Here is a 23,684-nt window from a genome sequence, read left to right on the forward strand (position 1 = left end):
ATTATCTAGGTGTTGCATGACAAACCAATGTTCAATTTTTTTTGTTGACATGTGCCTAGATATCAAAACTATATGAGACATTCATCAAATGTCACACTTTCATAATATTGGAGGCATCATTAAAACTGTTTGACTAAGGACCTCAAAGTGTTTAAGCAGTAGCTCAAAAGTATATTTGTGCAAAGTAGAAGAATAAATTTACATATCAGCAGCAGCTCATAAGGGATGGGTAAATATTCTGTTTATCTCTCATTGTAATTCAGGTTACTTTAAATACAAGGTTTTAGGAAATCATTATACTCTATATGGGATCATTACATAACTTTCTATGCAAATGATGTATGTTTTATTCAAATTCACCATTTGTTTTGGGGGGAGGGAACAAAAGGAAAAGGAAGGGACTCTCATTTTATTAATCAGCTGTGACTACTATACTAGTGTGCCTTGTTAGTTGCACCATAGCATCATCAGCTCCTTGTTAGTAGCATTTTTTAACTTTTAAAAACAGCATTGAAAACCTGAGACAAAAAAAGCCTAAGTAAAAAAAGAGAAAAAATTATAATGTTTTTGTTTCAAGTGACTCTGGGGAGAGACAGAGATTTTTAAAAAAGAAAAAGGTAATGAAAGACCAATATAGAACCTAATAGAGACCAATGGCCTATTAAAAATGCAGAGGAAGCCTCTGATGCTAGTCTCTACTGCATTCTCAGGAGATCAAGGACTTCCTTTTTAATGAAAATTTTTGTTTTGTCTTTGCTCTTCTTACCTGGACTAATGCAGCACTATCCTGGTGTTAAAATATACGGGTTGATTATAAAATATAGGCAATGAACGTTTCTGAAAGGAAAAAATCAGATTTGCTGAACTGAAATCATTATTTTTTTTAACTTTGAACTCTTAAAAGCAATTGAATAAAAGGTTTCAGTGACTCCAAATTCTGCAACATTTGGTTTCTTGATGAAGATTCAGAAATCATCTAATCTACTTAAAATGGGAATTTTTCAAATTGTAAATTCTCTACACTTATTTTAATCTGTGGAAAGGATACAGAATATTATACATTCCACATTCCAAATGTTAGAATTTATATACAACCCTGAATCCTTCAGGACGATGTATTTGTCCTGCTTTTCCTATCATATTTCCTCCAATGTGTGTTGCTGGTTCAAGGAAACTAAGGCTAAATAAACCCTACCCATCCTAATCTGTTAGGGATCAACATTAACCTGAAAATTCTGAACAGAAGGGGTAAAACTTTAAAAAACAGGATATTAATTAAGGAAGGAAATAAGGTATTTTGTGTTTAACTTTGATTATATTTCTATATTAGAAATGCTCAAAATCAAAGAATGTTACTATGTTTTACAGTACATCAAATTACCTTAAGTACAACCAGTGAAACTATTAAAAAGGACATGATTTTTAATTTAAAAAATATTTAATTAGCAAAAACTAACATATTCAGTAACTATACAAGTATAATTTTATCATTGTGAACTGATCACTTTTAACTTTTCATCCACTAGCACCCTGATTTTAAAGTACCAAAAAGTTTCAATATGTGAAGACAAAAATCACTCAAAAAATAAAGTCCAAATAGAATTTTCTAAAATAATTACTTTTACCTTACATCTTATCAGCACAATTATTCCATTTGACAAAAATTATCACTTTTACCCAAAAGCTATAGATTAGAATATTTTTAATTCAATCATTCAATTCAGACTATGAAATAATCTATGTAACCAATTTCAAAATTTTATAGCCTGATTTGTTCTAAATTTGTTTTTCATTCCCCAAGAGAAAACAGAAAAAGCAAAACACAAAGAAAATTTGTATCCGAAACTTCTTCCCAAAAGATAATAATGTCTTACACGATAGGTTGTTTTGATTAAAACACACTTACATACATGTACTAAACCCCAAATTTTTAACTACCAGATTTATTTATAACCAAAAATAGTGAGTAAATGTAGTCACATCAGTCCTATTCTACAAACAGCCAGTCAGCCTGAATCAACTGTGTAAATGGTCATAAATTCAGTCTATACACCACTGTAAATTGATTCAGATCTACAAAATCAACAAAATGCCAATGCACACTCAGGACTTTACAGTAATCACGCTAAAGGTGACAAATGCAGCCACTATGGAGACCAAAATAATCATCTTAAATATGATACACTGAAATTCAAATTTTTAGAAAATTTAAGATTCAATAATATTATTTTGAGATTTGTGTTGTAACTATGTGTTCCAGGAAGTGCTCTGGCATGAAAGGGCCATAACCAGAAATGGATGAGGACTTTTATCAGAGAGCACAGAAACGTAAGAATGGAGAACTTTAAGCAAAAAACTTTTGAAAAATTCAAGCAACTTTTCTATTTCAAAAAAATATATTTTCATGGCCACAAACAAATTTAAAAGAGCTTATTAAAAGTAGAATTGAGTTTCCTTAAACCAAAGAAGTAGTCACAAGTTGTATAAAGAGAGGATCATAGCATAGAAATGGAGAAGTACTCCTATTAAAAAAATTTACCATTTTTCATGCTTATTCTTCTTAGTAATTGTCATTTTTATAAAATGAAGGACCAAAGGTGTAGTAAGAATTCCATGTAAGAGTGTAGCCTGAACTAACCTACCTAAAATACTCTAAACTTAGTAAAAACAAACAAAAAAAGAAATAAAGAAAGACTCCTATTACCTCCCAAACTTTTCCCTTATTAAGAATATATGGGCAGGTTCATCGACTGTAGCAAAGGTACCACTCCAGTGAGGGATGCTGACAGTGGGGGAAGCTGTGCTTGTGTGGGGTTAGGAAGTAGGGGTATAATGGGAACTCTGTACTTCATGTTCAATTTTGCCGTGAGCCTAAAACTGCTCTACAAAATAAAGTATTTTTTAAAAACTGTCAAAAAATAGAAGTAAAAAATATTTATGGTATAAGTTCATAAATGTGAATTACTCATATCAGAAATGATGAGTCTCAAAACACAGTTTTTAAAAAACTTCATAACCAGCTAGAAAACTAAGTTGCCCTTATAAAAATTTTTTGGTTTTCCATTACATTTTCTTAATGAGGCCAAGAGTCAGGACATAATCATTCACATGAAGCTTAAAAAACAGACACCCAGAATCTCATTTATTTTGTAAACTTATTTTAAAAAAGAGAAATTAATTTTTTCTAAAACAGTATAACCTCCATCATGCTTTTAAGGATAGCCTTAGCATTTCCTCTGGAAATGAATCAATCCTTGTTGGCTCACTTCCAGTAGTCCTAAAACTACTCTCTCAAATATTCTGGATGGTCATGTGTAAGAAACTACCAGTACTCTATTAAGTTAGGTCCTATGGAGATAAATAGTAAATTTAAGCAGACCTCGATATGCTCTTTTTTTAACCCTTCTATGGCAAAATGAAAATTAAAAATGTATTCTTAAATTCACACTTGCCAAAAGGAAAAGGCACATTGTGTGATATCACTAGTCTGAAGATTTTTATTGCAATTGGGATTTCAATACAGACAAAATTAGATTTTACACTAAAAGAATATTAATTGATTTTACATTCTATTCTACAAAATATAAATATAGTAAATACAAACTATACTACTTAAAAGAAATCAAGTTTCTGATATTGAGAACATTATATCTGAAGAGAATAAGCTTCCTATAAAACTAATAATAACCGTTTCAAATACTAATTTGAATTATGTTTCTTAATAATTTTAAAACTTTTTTGTAGACCTACCTTTCACAGCTGGATGGAAGAACAACGATAACAACCACCACTTATCTAGGCCGTGTAAAATACTTCAACAATCTATTTTTTTATAAACATCTATAAAAACCATTATCACCACCACACTATTGAAAATAATTACTCTGGTATGTGAAACCCATATTAAATAAACTCATTTCCTGTTTCAGGTATTGTAGTAGGGCTTTTACATACACAATCTCTAATCTTCAAAATGTTCCTAAGGGAAGCATCTCCCTATTCCACACACAAGAAAACCACAGCTTAAAAATAATTACGAAACTTCCGCCCAGGTCCAGGTAGGTAGTAAATAGAAGACTGAAAACTTAAAACCCAGGTCTGTCTAGTTCCAAAACTATATTCTTTCTACTATAACATTTCACTGAAATTATTAAATGCATTAGTTCTCCAGTGCAATTTTCCTTTAAATTTAAACAAATAAAAATAAAATTAACAAACAAAAACAAATTGTGTTACTCATTCAGGGAAAATATACCATTACTTACTAGAAAGCCAATTATTAAATATAATTCAAATCTTATAATTCAATACAGAATGACTAATTATGTAGATATTTTCAAAATCTTGAATTTCAAGGAGGGTCTAATCATAATGTCTAGGGAATCATTTTTTTTCTACCAGCTATCTTGCTGATAGAAATGGAGGGCCATTCTATGCAAGTTGCCATTTCCTTTCTGTCTGCTTTAAAATAAAATAGCTTATGAAGATGATATGAGATTCCATTATTTTTGTCATAATGACCAAAGACATTTAAAAGCATCCTACTTGTTTTCCCATGGTGTTTCTATATATGTCTACTCTTACAAAATGCTTGCAAATCATGCAATAGTTTTAGATGTAATTCAATTATAGAACAATATATGGGTAAAAAGAACACATACTTTTTGAAAAGAGAGAAAGATAAATGAACCAATAATAAAAGAGGTTGATGGTGGCACACAGGTTCCAAATGCCAAGCAAAAATAAATAGTATTCTGACTCAAGAAGAAACTAACAAATCACTTGTAAGTTACCTTTTGCTACGTTTTAGTTCTAGTTATTTATTTTGTTTGACAGAAAAAACATAAAAATCATGGAAACAAAATCATATCATCTTTAGAAATAAAGAAGACAGTTGCTTTTTACTTAAATCAGCAAGATTTTTAAAAATATTTGCTAGCCTCCAATAAACTGCAACATGTAAGAAATCTATTGACATAAGCAGTTCTAGAAGGTTTTTCATCTCTCAAGTTTCAAATGAGTATGATGATTTAGAATCATGCTCACTTTTTAAGCTTAAAAGAAAATAGTTTAAAAACATATGATTCATATCTAAATTGAGATAATACATAAGTGAAAATTACTGTGTATAAAACACATTAAATATAATTTCCTAAAATAATAAACCTAACAATAATATTAAAGAAACTCATAAAATTGAAAGGTTTTTGTCTAAAGCTTCTTCAAGCTGTATGATTCCTACCATTTCTTGCCCTCAATTGGTAAGAAATATTTAAAACATAGCAAACAATGTTTAATTTGGGTAGGCACAGTAACCTTCTTTAACCTTTCTTAGGGAACACTGACCCCTAAAGGTTCTAGATTTAAATAAGTTTCACAATATTCTAAATTTAACTGGCATCCAGACCTCATTTTTACCTATATTACTGTAGGTATGTACACTTATGGCAGACATGTTTATTCATAAATAATACTTAAACTATTTCCAATGGACTGTTGTATACTATAAAACAATTAAACCATGTTTCTGTTAATTTAATAAAAATCACCCAAATTTAAGAGCTATCCAGAAGTTTATCATACTATTCCAAATAATTATTCATAAGAGATTTCTGACCCCCGTGAGTTTTTTCTTACATAGTTAAGTAAATAAGTAAATGCTAAAAAAAGCTAAACAATCATATAATAACTGACTCTTTCTGAGGGTTAACTTTGCATATGTCCTTTGTGCCATTTCATTTTTTTTCTTAAAAAGCAGGGGAAAAAAAAGAATGCTGAAAAACAGAAAGCTTTCATGAAAGGACAAAACATGATTTACTTCTTAAGAAGCCAGAAGATGTTACCAATGCTTGCTTGACAACACGTGTTCATTCACTCACCTATTGCTTCCATCAACCTAAAATTTCATTCATTCAGGATTTTTTTTTAACTACCTAAAGAAACCTAGACAGTTTGTAGATGTCTTCACTCATCCTACCTACCAACCTCAGCTTTACATTTTCTAAACTGAGAATAATGACAAAAACTGAGAAAAATGTAATCGCTTTACCTGTTAACATTATTTACCTCATACTCTTTGACATCAAATATTTCAGCAATGTTTCTAAAATAAAGCTAGGAAAAGAATAACCACTTCAGCACTCCTTGTAATGAAACTTCTAAGATGATGCAAAGTGTAATAAAAGTTTTTAATTAGCTCCATTTCCTTAAAAAAATAAGATAACTTTAAATAAAAATAACTATTTACAAGAACAGCCTATGAATATTTGTAAGATAGAGCTTTGAAGTAATCTGTGCTTTATGAAAAATCCCATATCAAAGAAATAACCATGTGAGATTTTACTGTTTAAACATATCAGTTATCACAAAACTAAAAGATACTACATTTACCTGTTTAACTTTATTCGTTAATAATGTTTCATTAATAGGCCCTTTATATAAAGGAATGTCTTATTCCTATTTCCAATGTTCAGAAAAATGTCTGTAAGAATGCAAATTTTCTTAATGATGTTTCAGTCACGTCTGTACCTCCTGCAAACTATTTATGCATCTGTCTTTAGCCCTAAAACCTTCCTTTCCAAAAGTGTCCTAGAGCTTCAGCAGCTCCGTTCCTTAACATCTTTCCTGGTTATTTTACATTTATGAGAAGTATTTCCTCTATAGCCCCTATTCTTTAGATATATTAAAAATAATTCCTTTGGCTCCTTAAAGATCCTTTTGTCTATAATGTGAACGACATGGCTTTCATAGCAATGTGGCCTCTGAATAGGGAACATAAGCTACAGGGGCATCATTATTTACTTCCTCTTTTCTTATTTTGTACATATATTGAGTAAGAACTGCTCTGAGTTCCTCAAAAGAAGACTGTTTGCTTGCTTATTTGCATAAATGAGTAAAAACAACTACAACAAATCAGTTTTCGGCTTCACACCAATACATCCTTATCACAAACTTGAATATAAAGAGAGTAGGCTAAAATTAAGTGCCACAAAATCCATTCACTAAAGCTATTAACTTTGCATTAAAAACCTTTAACTACGTTACTCAGGTATCACTTGCTATTCCTTTATACACAATGCAATCAGTTACCTGGATTCTAAACTCATAACAAGTAGCCTAGAATCACAAATAAGAGGAGAAATGCTGCTAATGGTAGGCATAAACGACAAGAAAATTTATAACAGCGTAGAAATCAAAAACAAATGCAGAAATCAAAAAAGGTACACTCAGTATAGCATCTTTCTATTCCTCAAAAGAATGTGTAGCTATTAACTAATTTAGTTTAATGATGATACAGCAGTTCCCCAAAATGGCCTTTAATCTTCTGAAAAAGGTAACAGTGTGGTTGATAAATGGTAAAGAAGGAGCCCTGTTGAAGGAGGGGGAATCAAAAGAGAGAGATGTGTGCAATGTTTTGGTAATAATTCTATTTTTTTAAAATTTAGAGGAAATAAAAACGATGAACATAAAGGCCAAAGTCTTCAATTATATGTAATACTATATTCAAAATGATTTGTTTTCCAAGTATTTCAGATTTGCAACTGTATCCAGATTTAGTGTAAAAGACTTCAATTAAAAACCTAACATTTTTTAAACCTCTGTCTTTATGGCCCTCTCCCTACCTTGCTCTATACGTAGATAGATGTGCTCTACTTACCTACCTACCTACCCATATATCCATCCATCCCTCCTTCCACCCAACCACCATTTCTCCCTTTTTCAGGCCATCTCTCAGTCTGCCTGTCTTTCAAACTGTATTTCTGTCTGACTGTTCTCTCCCTCTGCCTGTGCATATCTGTGTGCATCCTTTTCTCTGTTTCTCTCCTTGTCTCTGACTCTGTTTTCATGTCTCTGTCTCTGTTTCGAAGTACCTTTTTCTGCCTCCCTCTGCACATCTCTGCAAGTCTCTGTGGCCCTGACTCTCCAGGGAGAGTCCCCCTCTGACTCCGTTTCTTTGTGGGTGTCTCCGGGTGTGTCTTTTGGTGTGCATGTGTCTCTACATGTGTCTCTGTGCCTGTATGTGTCTTGGTCTGTTTCTCTGTGTATGTGTCTCCCTCTCCATATATGTTTGTCTCTCTCTGTATATGTGTGTATCTTCCATGTCTCTTTAACTTTGTGTCTCTTGTCTCTGTGTGTCTCTTTCTGAGTGTGTCTGCATGTACACCTGTGCCCCTCTCTCTCAGTGTGTCTCTTCCCCCTCCCCCTCTCCCTCTCTCTCTCCCTCTCCCTCCCTCTCTCTCTCTCTCTCTCTCTCTCACTCACTGTATGTCTCTGTCTCCTTCTCACCATGTTTCTCTCACTCTGGTATCTCTCCTTCTCTGTGAGTCTCAATATGTATGTCTCTTTCTGTGTGTATCTATGCATGTGTGTCTTTCTCTGTGTGTGTGCCTCTGTATATGTGTCTGTGTCTTTCTCATTGAGTTTAGTATCTCCCTCCTATGTCTGTGTCTCCTTTCTGTTTGTGTTTCTTCCTCTGAGTATACCTCTCTGTATTCATTTCTCTACCATTCATTCTCTCAATCTCCTCTATCACTTTGGGTGTGTTTCTCTCTCCCTGTGTGTCAGCTTTCCTTTTTTCTCTCAATATCTCTTGCTCTGTGCGTGTCCCTTTCTCTGTGTGTGCATGTCTCTTTCTCCATGTGTCTTTGTGTCCCTTTTGCAGAATGTGGGTCTCTTTGTGTGTGCCTCTTTCCTTGCATGTGTGCAGGCGTGTGCACTTGTGCTTGTCTGCCTCTAATATATTGGTTAGAACAAACACACTTCATTCAGTGCCTTAAACAAGCACAACACCTGGGGTTTGGTAATAATACCTTAAAAGTCCTTACCTTTTGACCAGTCGTCCATTTGTACTCCCGTTCCTGTTTGCTCTGGCAACGTCTCTGGTTTCTGCGCCAAGATTTGAAGCTAAAATAAAGCCAACTCTAGATAAATAAACTTAAAACAATATATCAGAACACACCTAAACCTTACCTTTGTTTAACAGAGAATTTACAGGATAAATGGTTTTCTAAAACATTTATAATAGGACAATTAACTGTGTATTTCAACACGTGAAATTAAATCTTTTTTCTCAGAAAAAAGTTCTTTCATTCACACCTATATTTTAGTAAATACAGTTCAGGTTAAGCTTCTAGACATTCTTGCTGCTTTGGTGACGGAACCATTTAATTTATTTAACTTAAGTCTTTCCAACTACAATTTCAACAATTAAAAAAAATTAAAAATTTACTCTATTTGTCAAATTTCAGATTTATTGATTTGAATGCATATTTTCATATAAAACATTTCATACTTGTAAAAGTAATTTTAAATGCTATTCTAATTTTTTAAAAGATTATCATTAACTTGTGGAGTTACTGATTTTTCTCTCTTGCATTTGTTTTCATAATAAATATCATAAAAACTATGCAAGTTTTTTTTTTTGCATGCTTTTAAGGAGAATAAAATTAGATTTACCTCACAGCTAGAACTCTGTGTTCTTTAAAAAGTCCTCAAATAAAGCTGTAGTAAGCTTCTCCTTTCCAATTTTCTCTAAATATGTTGATCTGGAGTTGGCAATCTTTTTCTAAGTTCCTCATTTACTTTTGGATTAGCTGAAAATATAGGAAGTTATTAATATCAAAGAAATATGTTCCAGTCAATGAAGCCACTTCCCTCCATATTGCCCAAAAAGGTTAATAATAATTGCGGTCTTTTAATAAGAGATTCATATAGCAAGACATGTAGAAAATACAGCCTTTAATAACCTCTGGAGTATTTTAAAACATGTCTTACAGGTCTTAATGTGCTTAGTAATATACTATTTAAAACCATAATTTTATCCCTCTTCAATATACAGTCACTCTTCCTCATCATTTACCCAGCTAATGAATGCCAGCAATTAGTAAAATGTAATCCCATTGCACAATCATTTTAATGCTTTTAGCACTCAGAAAAGTAAACACCAAATTAATACTGCTCAAGCCATATCAGATCCTAGTTGGAAGCAAGCAATTATAGTTCATCTCCTCAGGTGTAATTAAATGATTGGAATGATTTAGTTCCATAAATGCAAGTTAATTCATAAGCAAGCAACAAATATACTGGGAGTAATTACAAGAAACATTGACAGTCTAAGCAGGGCTAATTCTTTTATGAGACTGATATAGTAAAATGCTGCCCTCTCCTGGGCATATAAGTGAATATTTCAGAGCCAAAAACAAAACATGTCCCCCTAACCCAAAACCTAACTTTTAAAAAGACACTAAAAAGCAAACAAAAAAACCAATAAATCAATTTATCAATTTGATTTCATTCCTTATACAAAAAATTTTAATTTATGGCTTACTATGATAATTTCTACACACCCTAGTAATTAATGCTTTTTCCATTCAAGTTCTGAATATGAGTCCCAAAACATACCTGGCAATTATTATAAATCTAATGAAACTAAATCATTCATATATAGCACTGACTGCAAGTGAAACTTCTAGTACCCTCTTATACTGCAAGACCAATACCTATATTCTTTCACTGGTAAACCCTAACTGGCATGTTAGAGATAACAACTAAGCTATGCTTTTTGTAAGTACTAAAATTTGTAAGAAAAATAATCTCTGACGAATGTAAAACAAAATACTCGGTATTACTGTAATTATACAAAATGGTCTAAAACTAATTGTTTTTAAGGAACTCCAATAACAAAAATAAAAACTAGAGCACAGGTATAATATCATTACAAGCACGTTTTAAAACATAAAGGGGAGCAGGTAGTACACAAAATAAAACACACCCCAGTTTTACTTAAGCCATTCCCCACTTTTTACTTTCTTAGGCTAACATTCAAAACAAATTTACTTGAACACTACTCGATGCTTATTAACTAAACTTATACAAACTTTCAGAAACGTATTTATTATACATTTGAGTTATGCTATAATCAGTAAGTCTGTATTAACACATATGTATTTGTAGCACTAAACCTATTTAGAATCATCCCTTTAACTTTCTGCAAAATTGAACATATTCTCAAATATTACCAATAGCACAACAAATGTATAATTCTCCAATAAATACAAAAGATACTTGCAGAGGATAATGTTTAACATACCAATATTTTTTGGTGGGGGAGGGAACATTATTCTAAGTCATGGCCTATGCAAGCTATAAAAATAAAATAAAACAAAATATTAAACAGTCTTGCCACTAAGTTTAAAATGTACAGCACATTTGCTTTGCCCTTGATGTCATAGTCATATATTTCAATTCGTATCTTGTACACTGTAAGTTAATTGCTTTTGGAAAGTACTTATTATTCATGTAAAAATTAATGTGCCAATGTGTTTAAATCCTCTTAAATGACCATTCATGCATCTTTCTTCTTTAAGTACCAATGAAATCTGTCAAAAGACATCAATGCAAAATGGTCTTAAAGAAAGTTCTAATAGAGATTTTTTTCTGCTAACACAAGATTTTCATATTCACCAACTTTACTTAAATTCCATTAATTTTTTAAGCTACTTTTAATAAATTCACCAAGTAAAATTTTTAGGCCCCAAAGTCTGTCATTTGTGTTCCAGCTGACGTTATGAATATTAATAACAGTGTTATCCTGATTAAATAGGCTTCATATGAAATCCCTGTGAATCCTATAGCTCAGACATCTCATTTTTCCAACTCTTTATGAATTTGGATTCAGACATTAAACTGGAAAAATCTTAAAAAACAGATTTAATGGCACATTTGCATACTGTCAAGCAAAAATTAGATGTTCTAATGATTCAATTAATTACAACTTACATATCTATATATTGTAATAGGACTAGAAGATTTTTGTAAACATCAACATATTTTACACATCTACACATTATAGGACAAAGGATTAAGACTATTAAAATACTGATTCCTTTCTTTACAGTCACCTTAAATATTTGATATCAAGAACTTTTCAATCAAAAATTATATATTCACATTAAAACCAGTGGGATGATTTTTATAGTAGACATCAGATAAACTAGGCTTCTTAAAAGTGCTAAATCATTGTATCACAGACAAAATATGTTAATTGCTTTATCATTATTAATGTCACCAGGTTCAAGCAGCAAAATAAAATCTAACTAAACTTCGTTTTTGTGTTAGAAAAAATAACCCATGTTAAAAAAGAAAAATAAAATCTTTACTATAACAGACAGAATATACCATATCAGCATCTGTTAAACTAAAATCTTCTCCATCACAGATTCCTGACCTCATCCCTCCAAGTTGTTTTTAGTTCTCAGAAGAAGTGAAAAAAGGAGAAAATAATAGCCAGGGAAACCACATACCCCCTTCTCTCTGTAAATATACTGGAATCTGAATATATCTACCTAAATTTCCTACTTTCACCCTATCGAAAAACAGAGATTGAAAAAAATTAAACAAACATCTCTATGCTCTCAAACGGGACTTGACTCTCCTTGTTTACTCAGCAGTAAAATACTTGATGAAACAAAATTTGTTCTTTGACTAGTCTACAATTTCTAATCTGCCTAAAAAGTTATAAGTAATTCTGACATTTATCCTTCAAAATTAAACAATCCTTCTTTGACAGAAAGGCACTTAAAGAAGGAATTTCATTCCCCAATGTAACAACACCCAGGATTTTTTAAAACTTATTTTAAATAGGAGATACCCTTCTACCTTACTCCACAAAAGCCACACATGGGCAAGGTGATCGGTTGACTTTGTTTAATGGTGTTTTTTTCATAATGCCTCCTTAGTTAATCTCAAATTTGTGTAATGTGAATCCAAAGCGTCAAACTAGGAATCATTTATAATACTGCCTCATATCCAACTATATGTAACTCCAATTATATCTAACTATAACCATGCCAAATTTTGGATTTTCTAGATTGAGAAATGTTGATAATTTCTGCAATGGAATGGTTTCATTAAATGGCCAAAGGAGAGCACTGTATTTCTGAGAGCCAGATATTTTAACATATAACTCAACATATACAGCATATGCATATTTTCTACTGCTGGATTTTCATCTTATGAGACAAAAGTCTTTCAAATAGCCACAGTTCCTGGCACATTCTCTCACAAAAAGAATTCCTTTCACATCACAGCCCACTCCCTACCACGCTCCAGACAACCCAAGTTCCCCACAGCCTGGAAAAGCAAGAAAAGGTTTAGGGAGAAAGGATAAAAGTAGCCCCATGCAATAGCTATCAAAATTTCAAATACATACACTATTTGACCCCTCCACTACTAAAAGTCTTTTTAAAATATGCAGAACATATTTGTATGTACAAAGATACACACTGAAGCAGTATTTATTTGTATGAGAAAATACTCATGCTTTAGTCATACTGAGCTTCTTTCTGTTCTTGAACTCACCAAGCTTATTCTTGCCTCAGAACCTTTATACTTACTATTCCCTCTGCCTAGAATTCTTTTCTCTAGATCTCTAAACCATTTTTTCTTATCATTTAGGCCTTGCTCAAATTTACCTCTTCAAAAAGGTATTGCCTGGCCATCCTATCTAAAGTAGAAACTCCTCTCTCACTCTCATCACATTACCTGTGCTACTACCTTCATGAAACCCATTCGTTTAGGTTTTATTTCATTGTTTTTGATATGTATCAGCCAACTATGCATAAGGAAATTACATTCAGACACAGCCCTTGCTTTTCTCTTTCATCTGTGTCCTTAGAAGGGTGTTTGGCATATAGTAAGTACTCAGTATGTATTTGATGGGCATACAGGTGGATAGACAGATGTGGAAGATTCTCTCAACAAGTATTTGTTAAGCACCTATATATTATGTGTCAGTCAACTGTTCTAGGAGTTAAATATAAAATAAATAGGTAAGACAAATAAATTTCCTACCCAAAATAAATCTTTAGCTAAAACAATACACGTACAGAACATGGATAAATTAAAGACAGAAAAAAATGTAAAATTACACTTACATATGTAAATATACATGCTTGAATAGGATATACATAGGAAACTATTACCAGTAGTTACTCTGAATAAAGGGCCTAAAAGAGTTGAGGCAGGGAAACTGAGAGACTGAGGGAAAGAAGTATTTCTGTTTCATTTTGTATCTATCTATCTGTATAATTTTATTTTTTTACGAAGTACATGTATTATTTTTAACTTAATGATCAAACATTTATTAATAACCTTGGAATTTAACAAGAAACTTTGAAGGAAGCCACATTACATCTAAGAGATTCAAAATGAATAGAAAGAAAGTAATCTTTATGACTCCCTTGAAACTTTGAAAAAATAAGTATTGCCTAATTAACTTTTATAATTATACTTTGTTATGGCTGTTTGCTTCCTTGCTTGGTTTCTGAAGAGTGAAAAGTTCTAATTTAACTAATATATGGCAGAAATTTTTTAGAACAGAAAAGTTTAAAATGAATGAGTTTCCTGAGAATTAAGCATACATTTCTTAAAACAATCACACTGCTTTGTTCAATTAGGGACTATTATAATAGTCTTAGTGTTCGGGATTCTGACGTTTAAAAGTTTATAATAGACATTACTATCAAAAAAGACGAACTACTTCCCATCATTTAAAATCATGGAAGGGCATCAAATTAAGAGGAAATAAATATTTAGTGTTTAAGATATATGTCTTTCAGATTTTCAAAACCTGGAACACTGCATATACCAGATGGAACACTGCAATAGCTTTCAGCGCCAGTTACAAATGACACTTTGAGAATGAATCTGGTATTGCATGGCCTACTGATAAAATTTTAGAAAGCAAAACTTTAAAACTAGCGTTATTTTCAGAGGGTTAATGGGATACAGGATTTTCTAAAAATATCCTGAAACGTTTTGCCCTAGGCCAAACTAAACTAAATCACTTAGTCTAGCACAGAACAGAATACAAAAACAAAGTCATCTTATAGAATAGTTTCTCTAGGGAACAAACAGCCTGTTTTCTTAAGATTCATGTGATTGCCAAGTTCTGATGCAAGGACACACTCCTTCACACAAAGGCTTACATTTCCACACAACCAACTGAAGTTCTTGGCAAATCAACGGTAAAGAAGTATTAAGAGTAACTTAAATCGATCTGTAATGACAACTGGTATGAGCAGCCACTTGAAATCAAATAAAAGAACAGTTGTCAGAAAACGTCTTTCTAAAATAATCATATAAGTTCTTAAATAATTCATCATATTTCATAATGCTTACTAACAGACTTTATCAAAAAACTGTTTAATAATTCTCTATAGTTTATATAGTTAAATAATAAGTAGTAACAGAGACATTAACAAATAACATCAACATACTCCAATAACAAGTTATACTTTTGCATTTTGAATACTTTTTTTAGTATTAATTCTTTTCTTTTTTTATTGAAGTATAGTTGATTTACAATGTTGTGTTAGTTTGCATTTTGAATATTTAATAGCAGTTCATACATTGTATAATAAATATAATGTTTATCTATGCAATTGGCTAAAATTACAGTACCTAATCATTCCCAATGGACAGTGTGCTGTATGCAAACTATGTGTTTCACTTTTTAAATTGTACTGTTAAAGGCAACTTCTAGGTTGCAAAATACAATTACTAGAAACAAAATCTTTAAAGAAAGTACAACAAATGTTATGCTTGCAGCTCTAATTTCTTGTTCAATATCAAGAAAGTCACAGCCATCAGCTTCATTTATCTGACGACCTACTAAAGCTCATGTAACTTCTTAAGTCATTCTTTTTTTTTTTTTTTTTTCACTGTTGTGGCCTCTCCCATTGCGGAGCACAGGTTCCGAAGGCACAGGCTCAGCGGCCATGGCTCACAGGCCCAGCCGCTCCAAGGCATGTGGGATCTTCCCGCACTGGGGCACGAACCCGCGTCCCCTGCATCAGCAGGCGGGCTCTCAACCGCTGCGCCACCACGGAAGCCCAGGAAAGTTATTTTTAAAAAGTCTCAAGATGGCAAATCAACTGAGTTAAAAATATTACTTACAAAATTAATAGTAATACAACTGTACAGTGTTCCAAAGTACTAAATTAAGCAATGTGTGCTGTTAATTTTTAAAGACATTTTCCAAAAGACAATGCTCTTTCATTTTAAAATATAAGAATTTTATTTAAGAAATTCCATCTCTACAATGTGTTGATTTAGATTATATTCATGATTATTGCAAAATGGCTGTATGAATAACCTGATATTTTACACTACTAACTGTATAAGAAAACCTTTTATAAACTGTGTAGAAACTAAAGAGAAACCAAAAACTGAAACTTATCTAGTCATAAGTATTAAAACTATTATAAAAGAGCAGTCAAACATTATAAGGCTTCTGGTGGAAGTAACACTAACTAATAATAACTAATAAAACATATTATCCTGGGGTAGGAGTTGTGGGTAGAGATTGGGGGAGGGAGGAGAGCAGGATTCACAGGGCAGGCAGAATATGGCGTATAAATGAAACAAGATTAACTATCATGAACTATGAAGGATAACTGTTGAAGCTGGGTTATGAGTATGTAGGGGTTCATTATTCTGTTTCTCCACTCTTCTATGTTTGCAATTTTCCATAATAAATAGTTTAAAATACATATTATAAAAGAGTACATACACTATCATTTACTTTCACAGAACTAGCAATGAGTATTCCATTTTATAATAGAATGTTATCAAAATCTCATCAGTCTCATGTCTGATACATATATACGCACAACATATCACGCAACAAATATTGCACATCTTCCACGAATATATACACACACACCTCACACGGATTCTATATTGCATGTCATTTAGAGAAAAGCCTAAAAATTTCATCTTACTATGTAGGAACCGAAAAGAGAATATTATCCGCTGAGGGATATGTACTTTATTTATTAAAATGCTTTGGAATTACTCCCTGACCTTAAATTTAACAATTTCCTGAAAGTAAGACCTTATGTTACCAATGACCTAGTGCATATGGGAAACTGAATAGGTATACTCTATCACCTTTAGCAAACATTCTCTTCACCAAGCCACTTAGAGGCCATCTGCTGAACCCTGAAGCAACATCCTAGTTAGTTACTGCTAGATTTGCAATGTAAGTAACCAAACTTATCATTTGTTGGAGCCATAACTATATGAATCTGAAATATTCCCTAATTTCATCTTAAAAGACATGTATTTCCATTGCTAGAGATGTTTTTCATCTGTAGAACAGTCATAGTTCTTTGTATATGCACAATAATTACCTCTTAGTTAACAAAGATGGTGATTTAGAAGAATCATAAGCAGAAATAGTGACAATGACTATACTACCATGTCTCAAAATTTCAACACCTTTCACCATTTAATAGGTAAGTCTATACTTGCTTGGACCAACAAATTTAGGTAAATTTTATACTTCTTCACAACGTTTAAAAATTATTTTAATAAATAACTCTTCATATCAGTGAAAGAAATAAGTATGTCTGTAATCTTTCACTAAGGTGAAATGATAGTTTGTCATAGGTCAGGTCCCACATTCATTTTCATTTTTATCTCTTCATTTTGAGGAACTGCAAATTCAAATCCCATTCCAGTTGAAATAATTAAGCATTTGCTGAAATGCCTCCTGAGAACTACCATTGCAAACTTTGAAATACTGACTAAAATATTTTAAAATAGATTTTTAAAAACATAGATAAGCTCAAAAGGAAGAACAAGAAATATCCACATGTCAAAATCAAACCATAACAGAGAGTAGGACTTGAAGCCAAGTAGTCCACGAGAAAATTGAGACCAAATAGGCTTAAAGGTTAGGGTTCAACTATGCAGACTTTCCCCTTTTTCCAACCACCTGCTCAATATCTGAGCCAGACACAAGGCACCCACCAAATTAGGTGGAAAAGTTAACTACCTAAGATCAAAAACAAAAGCCTTTGCCATGGTGGGGCAAGGAATCCAAACTTGTACTTAAGCCAATCAATTAATGTAAAACTGGTTAGCAACCTAAGATCATATAGTACAGCCAGAAATTTAAAAGGGGGGGAGGAAAAAAAAAGAAAGGGAGAAGTAGGTCATGAGCTAGATTCGTTTATAAGATAATTTCTTTTGAAAATAAACTCATAGCCACAAAAAACTATAACATATATGAAAGAATTTAACATAAGGAAAAGTAGTACAGGCATACAAAAGAGAGAGGTGGAGACTCATACTTGAACAACTAGAGAAAACTAGGCAACCTGAAATTAAACTTCAAAATAGGTATAATTTTTAAATTGCCAGATTGATAAATCAACACAACCCATAAATAAGAGCAGGCAGTTTTTACAGAAGCATAGATTGATATAAAAATGAACCAAGTAGAAATCGTTTAGAAATAAGAAATGTTAATTGAGGTTGAAACTCTATAGATGAAGTAAAATCTAGAAAACAGTAGAGCACAGAATTAATGATTTGGAGGCAGAAGGGAAGAAATTCCTCAGAATGCTATTCTATTCCACAGAATAATAGAGTTTAAAATATGAAATAGTAGGGGCTTCCCTGGTGGCGCAGTGGTTGAGAGTCCGCCTGCCGATGCAGGGGACGCGGGTTCATGCCCTGGTCCAGGAGGATCCCACATGCCTTGGAGTGGCTAGGCCCGTGAGCCATGGCCGCTGAATCTGCGCGTCCGGAGCCTGTGCTCCGCAACGGGAGAAGCCACAACAGTGAGAGGCCCGCGTACCGCAAAAAAAAAGAAAAGAAGAAAAAGTAGTTAAGCAACATGGAAGATAAAATAAGATGCTCCAACATATGCCTAATAAGGGTTAGAGAAGGGGAGAACCATAAAAATAAAGGAAAAGCAAAATAATTATATGTACCCTAATTAGGACAGAAAATGTATCCCTGGAAAAGAGCAACTGAATCAGAGTAATACAGTATTAACATCACATAATTCCCATAGAGATGCAGTCCCAGCAACACATTCTGGCAATGATCTTTCATTTTCTTCAAATTTCCTGAAACTACTGCACATCTACATTGTTTTGTTAGCTACAAACCACAGTGATGCATATAATACCCTTCATAATACCAAGAGATGTTTGAAAATGCTAAACCTGTTGATCTTTATCCTCTGTTTCCTCAACCTTTCCATCAAGGCACAAGCAGTCACCAATATAACTGCATGTTAATATCCAGTGTGATACTATTTCCTCATTTTTTATAGTCCAGCACTATCACTTGCACATCTCTTGTCACCAAGTTGGTCAAAACTGTTTGCCAAAGATCAAAATAAATGGCAGAATGCAAAGCCATACTTAAAGGCTGAGAGCATATAGTACAGTCTGCAGTCTTAGTTCTCACAAGCTAAGATCATATTACAGCTCTTGGAGCATAGGAAAAATATGTATCAGCAATGTTCTACAAAGTTTTTCTTTATATACACAGAAATTAAAATAGGACTCAAAAAAAAAAAATCACCTGGACCCACATCTACATTCTTTCTCAGGAAGCTAGTAGAGAATGTGCTCCACCAAAATGTGGGAGTAAAGTATGAAAGAGGTGAAAAGAACACCCAAGGTCATGGTGAGAAAAATCACAGGATAATAGCTATACACCAGACATACAGAAAAACCATTCAAAGCTGACAGCATTAAGAAAACTCCAGGAGCAATTTGTTCAAGAAACAGGAGTTTGAGAAGAGTTTCAAATAAATGATAAGAGAGTCTGGGGTTGAATCAATAATAAACACACAGAAAACCAAGCAACAAGTAAATAAAATAGCAAAAAACTATGCAGGGGAGAGGGAAGGGAAAATAATCAAAATATACTACATGTATTAGTTGTGAATAGCATCTACATGACCATAATAATGTAAATGCTATATATTTTTTCTATACAAAATTATAATATAACTGTATTATAACAGAAAGTGAACATGTGTACTGGGGCAGAGGTATCGAAGAGACCTATATCCTTGTCTTAGTTACCAGGATCAGCTCTCCCAACTTTCACTCTTCCTTTCTATTTGGAAGAGGTTAACAGCTAAAAATTATACTTCCCAGTCTCTTTGTAGCTCATGGTCTGAACATAAAAAAAAAAAGGTTCTACCAAGCAGATGTTCTCTAGCAAGATATGGAAGCAGAAAGTAAAGCAAAGGTCATCTGTCGGCTTTCAGCATGTAAGGTCAGGCAGCTGTGATTGTTTCTGGTGGCAGAGACTCTGCAGTCTAATGTGGAGCATGAGCCTCCTAGATAAGACAGCCACCTGTGGTGTCAGCGACAGCAACAGCTATCTGGCTTCTAGATTGCAACAATATCACAACCCTGAACGATGGTCTAGAGATAGTCCCTGACTTCTGTTCCAGCACTTGGAATAATTTTGTAAGCTGTTAATTCCCTATATAAAGGACCTTTTGCTCGAAATACCTAGAGTTGTTGTTTTGGTTTTTTTTTTTTTTTGGTTTTTTTTGTTTTTTGTTTCTTCTGTCCTATAATGCAGCGGTCCCCAACCTTTTCGGCACCAGGGACTGGTTTCGTGAAAGATGAGTTTTCCATGGACTGGGGGACGTATATGGTTCAGGCAGTAATGCGAGCGATAGGGAGTGACAGATGAAGCTTCGCTCACTCGCTTGCCTGCCGCTCACCTCCTGCTGTGGGGTCCAGTTCCTAACAGGCCAAGGACTGGTACCAGTCTGGGGCTTGGGGGTTGGGGACCCCTGCTATAATGTGACTGATATCCTCCCCATCTTCGAAAGCAGTTAAGTCCATTAATTACTAGGGTAATTAACCCAATAAAACTATAGGGTAAGGAGGATCAAGAAGCTGGCATATAAGCATGCTATACAGAAATATTTCAGGAGATCTGATTCAAGATGGTGACATAGGAAAATCCTGAACTCACTTCCTCCCATGGCCACAACAAAGCTACAAATACATGCGGAATAACTCTCCCTGAAAGGCAACTAAGAACTGGATGAACAGAGTCTCCATGACAAAGGGTAAAAGGACAATCTCGAGGCAGGTAGGAGAGGCAGAGATGGTCTCCCCAAGCAAAAAAACACACCCCAGCTTCAGCAATCCACAGACAGGGAAGACTACAAAGGTATGGTTATTTCCCCTGGGAGGGGAGGATTCGAGCTCCACATCAGGCACCCCAACCCCTAGATCCTGCACAAGAGAGAGAAGCCCCCAACAGCTGGCTTTGAAAACCAATGCAGAACATGCCCAGGAAAACTACAGAACTGCAGGAAATGGAAAACCTGCTCTAAAGGGCTTGAGCACAGACTCATACCACCCAAAAACCAACATGAAAACACCTGGTCGAAAAGCACATGGAATGAAGATAAAGGGATTCCATGCACTAATCTTGTAACGTCTGCTGGTGAGGCAGGAACAGTTGGGACACTCCCTGGCGTCTGAGATACTGGCGAGAATCACTTTTGTGATCTCAGGGGCTGGGGCTGGGCCTGGGGGGTGCCATTTTGAAATTCTCCCTCTAGCTTGTTAGCACCAGAGAGCACACCCTGTTGAGAGCCTTGCCCACCCCTGTCTCTGCTGGGTCTCACAGCCAGAAGGGTGACAACTGCACCCATCAGCTCACTGCAGCAGCCGCCATGAGGCCCTGAAGCCAGCTCCAACCACCAACACTCCATACCAGCAGTCACAGCCCCAACATAAAAGAATGCAGAAATACAAAGAATCATAAGAGACTACTGTGAACAATTATACACCAATAAATTGGACAACTTAGAAGAAATGGATAAATTCTTAGAAACATATAATCTTCCAAGACTGAATCATGAAGAATCAGAAAATCTGAATAGACCAATTACTAGTAAGGAGATTGAAACCATAATCCAAAATCTCCCAAAAAACAAAAGCTCAAAACCAGATGGCTTCACTGGCAAATTCTACAAAACATTCAAAGAAGATTTAATACTTAACCTTTTCAAGCTCTTCCATCTGAAGAGGGAAATCTTCCAAACACATTTTATGAAACCAGCATTACCCTGATACCAAAACCAGACAAGGACACCACAAAAAGAAAAAAATAAGTGGCTAACATCCTTGATGATCATCAGTGCAAAAATTCTCAACAAAATGCTACCAAACTGAATCCAACGATACATTAAAATGATCATACACTACAATCAAGTGGGATTTATTCCAGGGAATCAAGGATGATTCAACATCTGCAAATCAATCTACATGATACATCACATTTTAAAAAATGAAAAATAAAAATCATGATTATCTCAATGGATGCAGAAAATGTATTTGACAAAATTCAACATCCATTTATGATAAAAATTCCCAACGAAGTGTGTATAGAGGGAACATACCTCAACATAATAAAGGCTATATATGACAAACCCACAGCTGAATGGTTAAAAACTGAAAGCTTTTCCTCTAAGACCAGGCACAAGATAAGGATGCTCACTCTCACCACTTTCATTCAACGGAGTATTGAACATACCTATCCACAGCAAACAGGCAAGAAAAAGAAATAAAACGCATCCAAATCAGAAAGAAAGAAGTAAAACTGTCACTATTTGCAGATGACATGATACTATATAGAGAAATTCATAAAGACTGCACCAAAAAAACCCCCAAAATGGTTAGAACTACTAAATGAATACAGTAAAGTTGCAGGATACAAAATCAATATACAGAAATCTGTGGAATTTCTAAACACTAATAATAAACTATCAGAGAAGGCAAATTAAAAAAATCTCATTTGCAACTGCATCAAAAAGCCTAAAATACCTAGAAATAAATTTAATCAAGGAGATGAAAACCTGTACACTAAAAACTATAAGATATTGATGAAAGAAATTGAAGAAGACACAAAAAATGGAAAGATATTCTGTACTGATGGACTGGAAGAATTAATATTGTTTAAATGTCCATACTTCCCAAAGCAATCTACAGATTCAATGCAATCCCTATCAAAATTCCAATGACATATTTAACAGAACTTGAACATATAATTCTAAAATTTGTATGGAACCACAAAAGATCCTGAATAGCCAAAACAATCTTGAGGAAGAAGAACAAAACCGTAGGTATCACACTCTCTGACTTCAAACTACAGTTAATCCTTGAACAACTCAGCGGTTAGGAGTACTGACCCCCCATGCAGCTAAAACTAACATATAACTTACAGTCGGTCCTCCATATCCAAGGGTCTGCATCTTCAGATTCAACCAACTGTGGATACTGTAGTACATTTTTATTGAAAAAACTGTGTATAATGGACACACTCAGTTCAAACCCGTGTTGTCCAAGGATCATCTGTATACTACAAAGTAATCAACAGTATGGTTTGGGTGAAAAAACAGTACACAGATGAATGGAAAGCAACAGAGAGCCCAGAAATAAAGCCATACATACATGGAAAATTAATCTACAACAAAGGAGCAAAGAACATACAGTGGAGAAAGGACAGTCTCCTAAATCGGTAGTTTGGGGAAACTGGACAGCCACATGTAAAAGAGTGAGACTAGAGCACTACCTTACACCATACACAAATATTAACTCAAAAGGAATTAGACTTGAATGTAATACCTGAAATCATAAAATTCCTAATAGAAAACATAGGCAGTAATCTTACTGACATTGGCCTGAGGCAATGTTTTTGTGGATCTAACCCCAAAGGCAAAGGGAAACAAAAGCAAAAATAAATAAATGGGACTACATCAAACTAAAAAGCTTCTACACAGCAAAGAAAACCATAATCAAAATGAGAAGGCAACCTACTGAATGGAAGAAGATATT

The 23,684-nt window shown here is 33.8% G+C and overlaps 1 protein-coding gene across 5 annotated transcripts in view; it reads right to left on the bottom strand.

Annotated features, from left to right (window-relative positions):
• MIPOL1 (mirror-image polydactyly 1) overlaps positions 1 to 23,684 on the bottom strand; it is a 327,507-nt gene that overhangs the window by 239,710 nt on the left and 64,113 nt on the right. For 4 of the 5 annotated variants that reach the window (XM_060143284.1, XM_060143302.1, XM_060143275.1 and 1 more), the window contains 2 exons: positions 9,457 to 9,593; positions 8,826 to 8,904 (listed from right to left, as the gene is read on the bottom strand). In XM_060143284.1, coding sequence (XP_059999267.1) covers positions 8,826 to 8,844 — 19 coding nt within the window. In that variant the 5' untranslated portion in view covers positions 8,845 to 8,904; positions 9,457 to 9,593. Of the gene's footprint in view, positions 1 to 8,825; positions 8,905 to 9,456; positions 9,594 to 11,089; positions 11,143 to 23,684 lie in introns of those variants that run through there. The other variant, XM_060143294.1, reaches the window with a different exon arrangement.

Source organism: Lagenorhynchus albirostris, chromosome 1 (assembly GCF_949774975.1).
Source record: "Lagenorhynchus albirostris chromosome 1, mLagAlb1.1, whole genome shotgun sequence".
NCBI lineage: Eukaryota > Metazoa > Chordata > Mammalia > Artiodactyla > Delphinidae > Lagenorhynchus > Lagenorhynchus albirostris.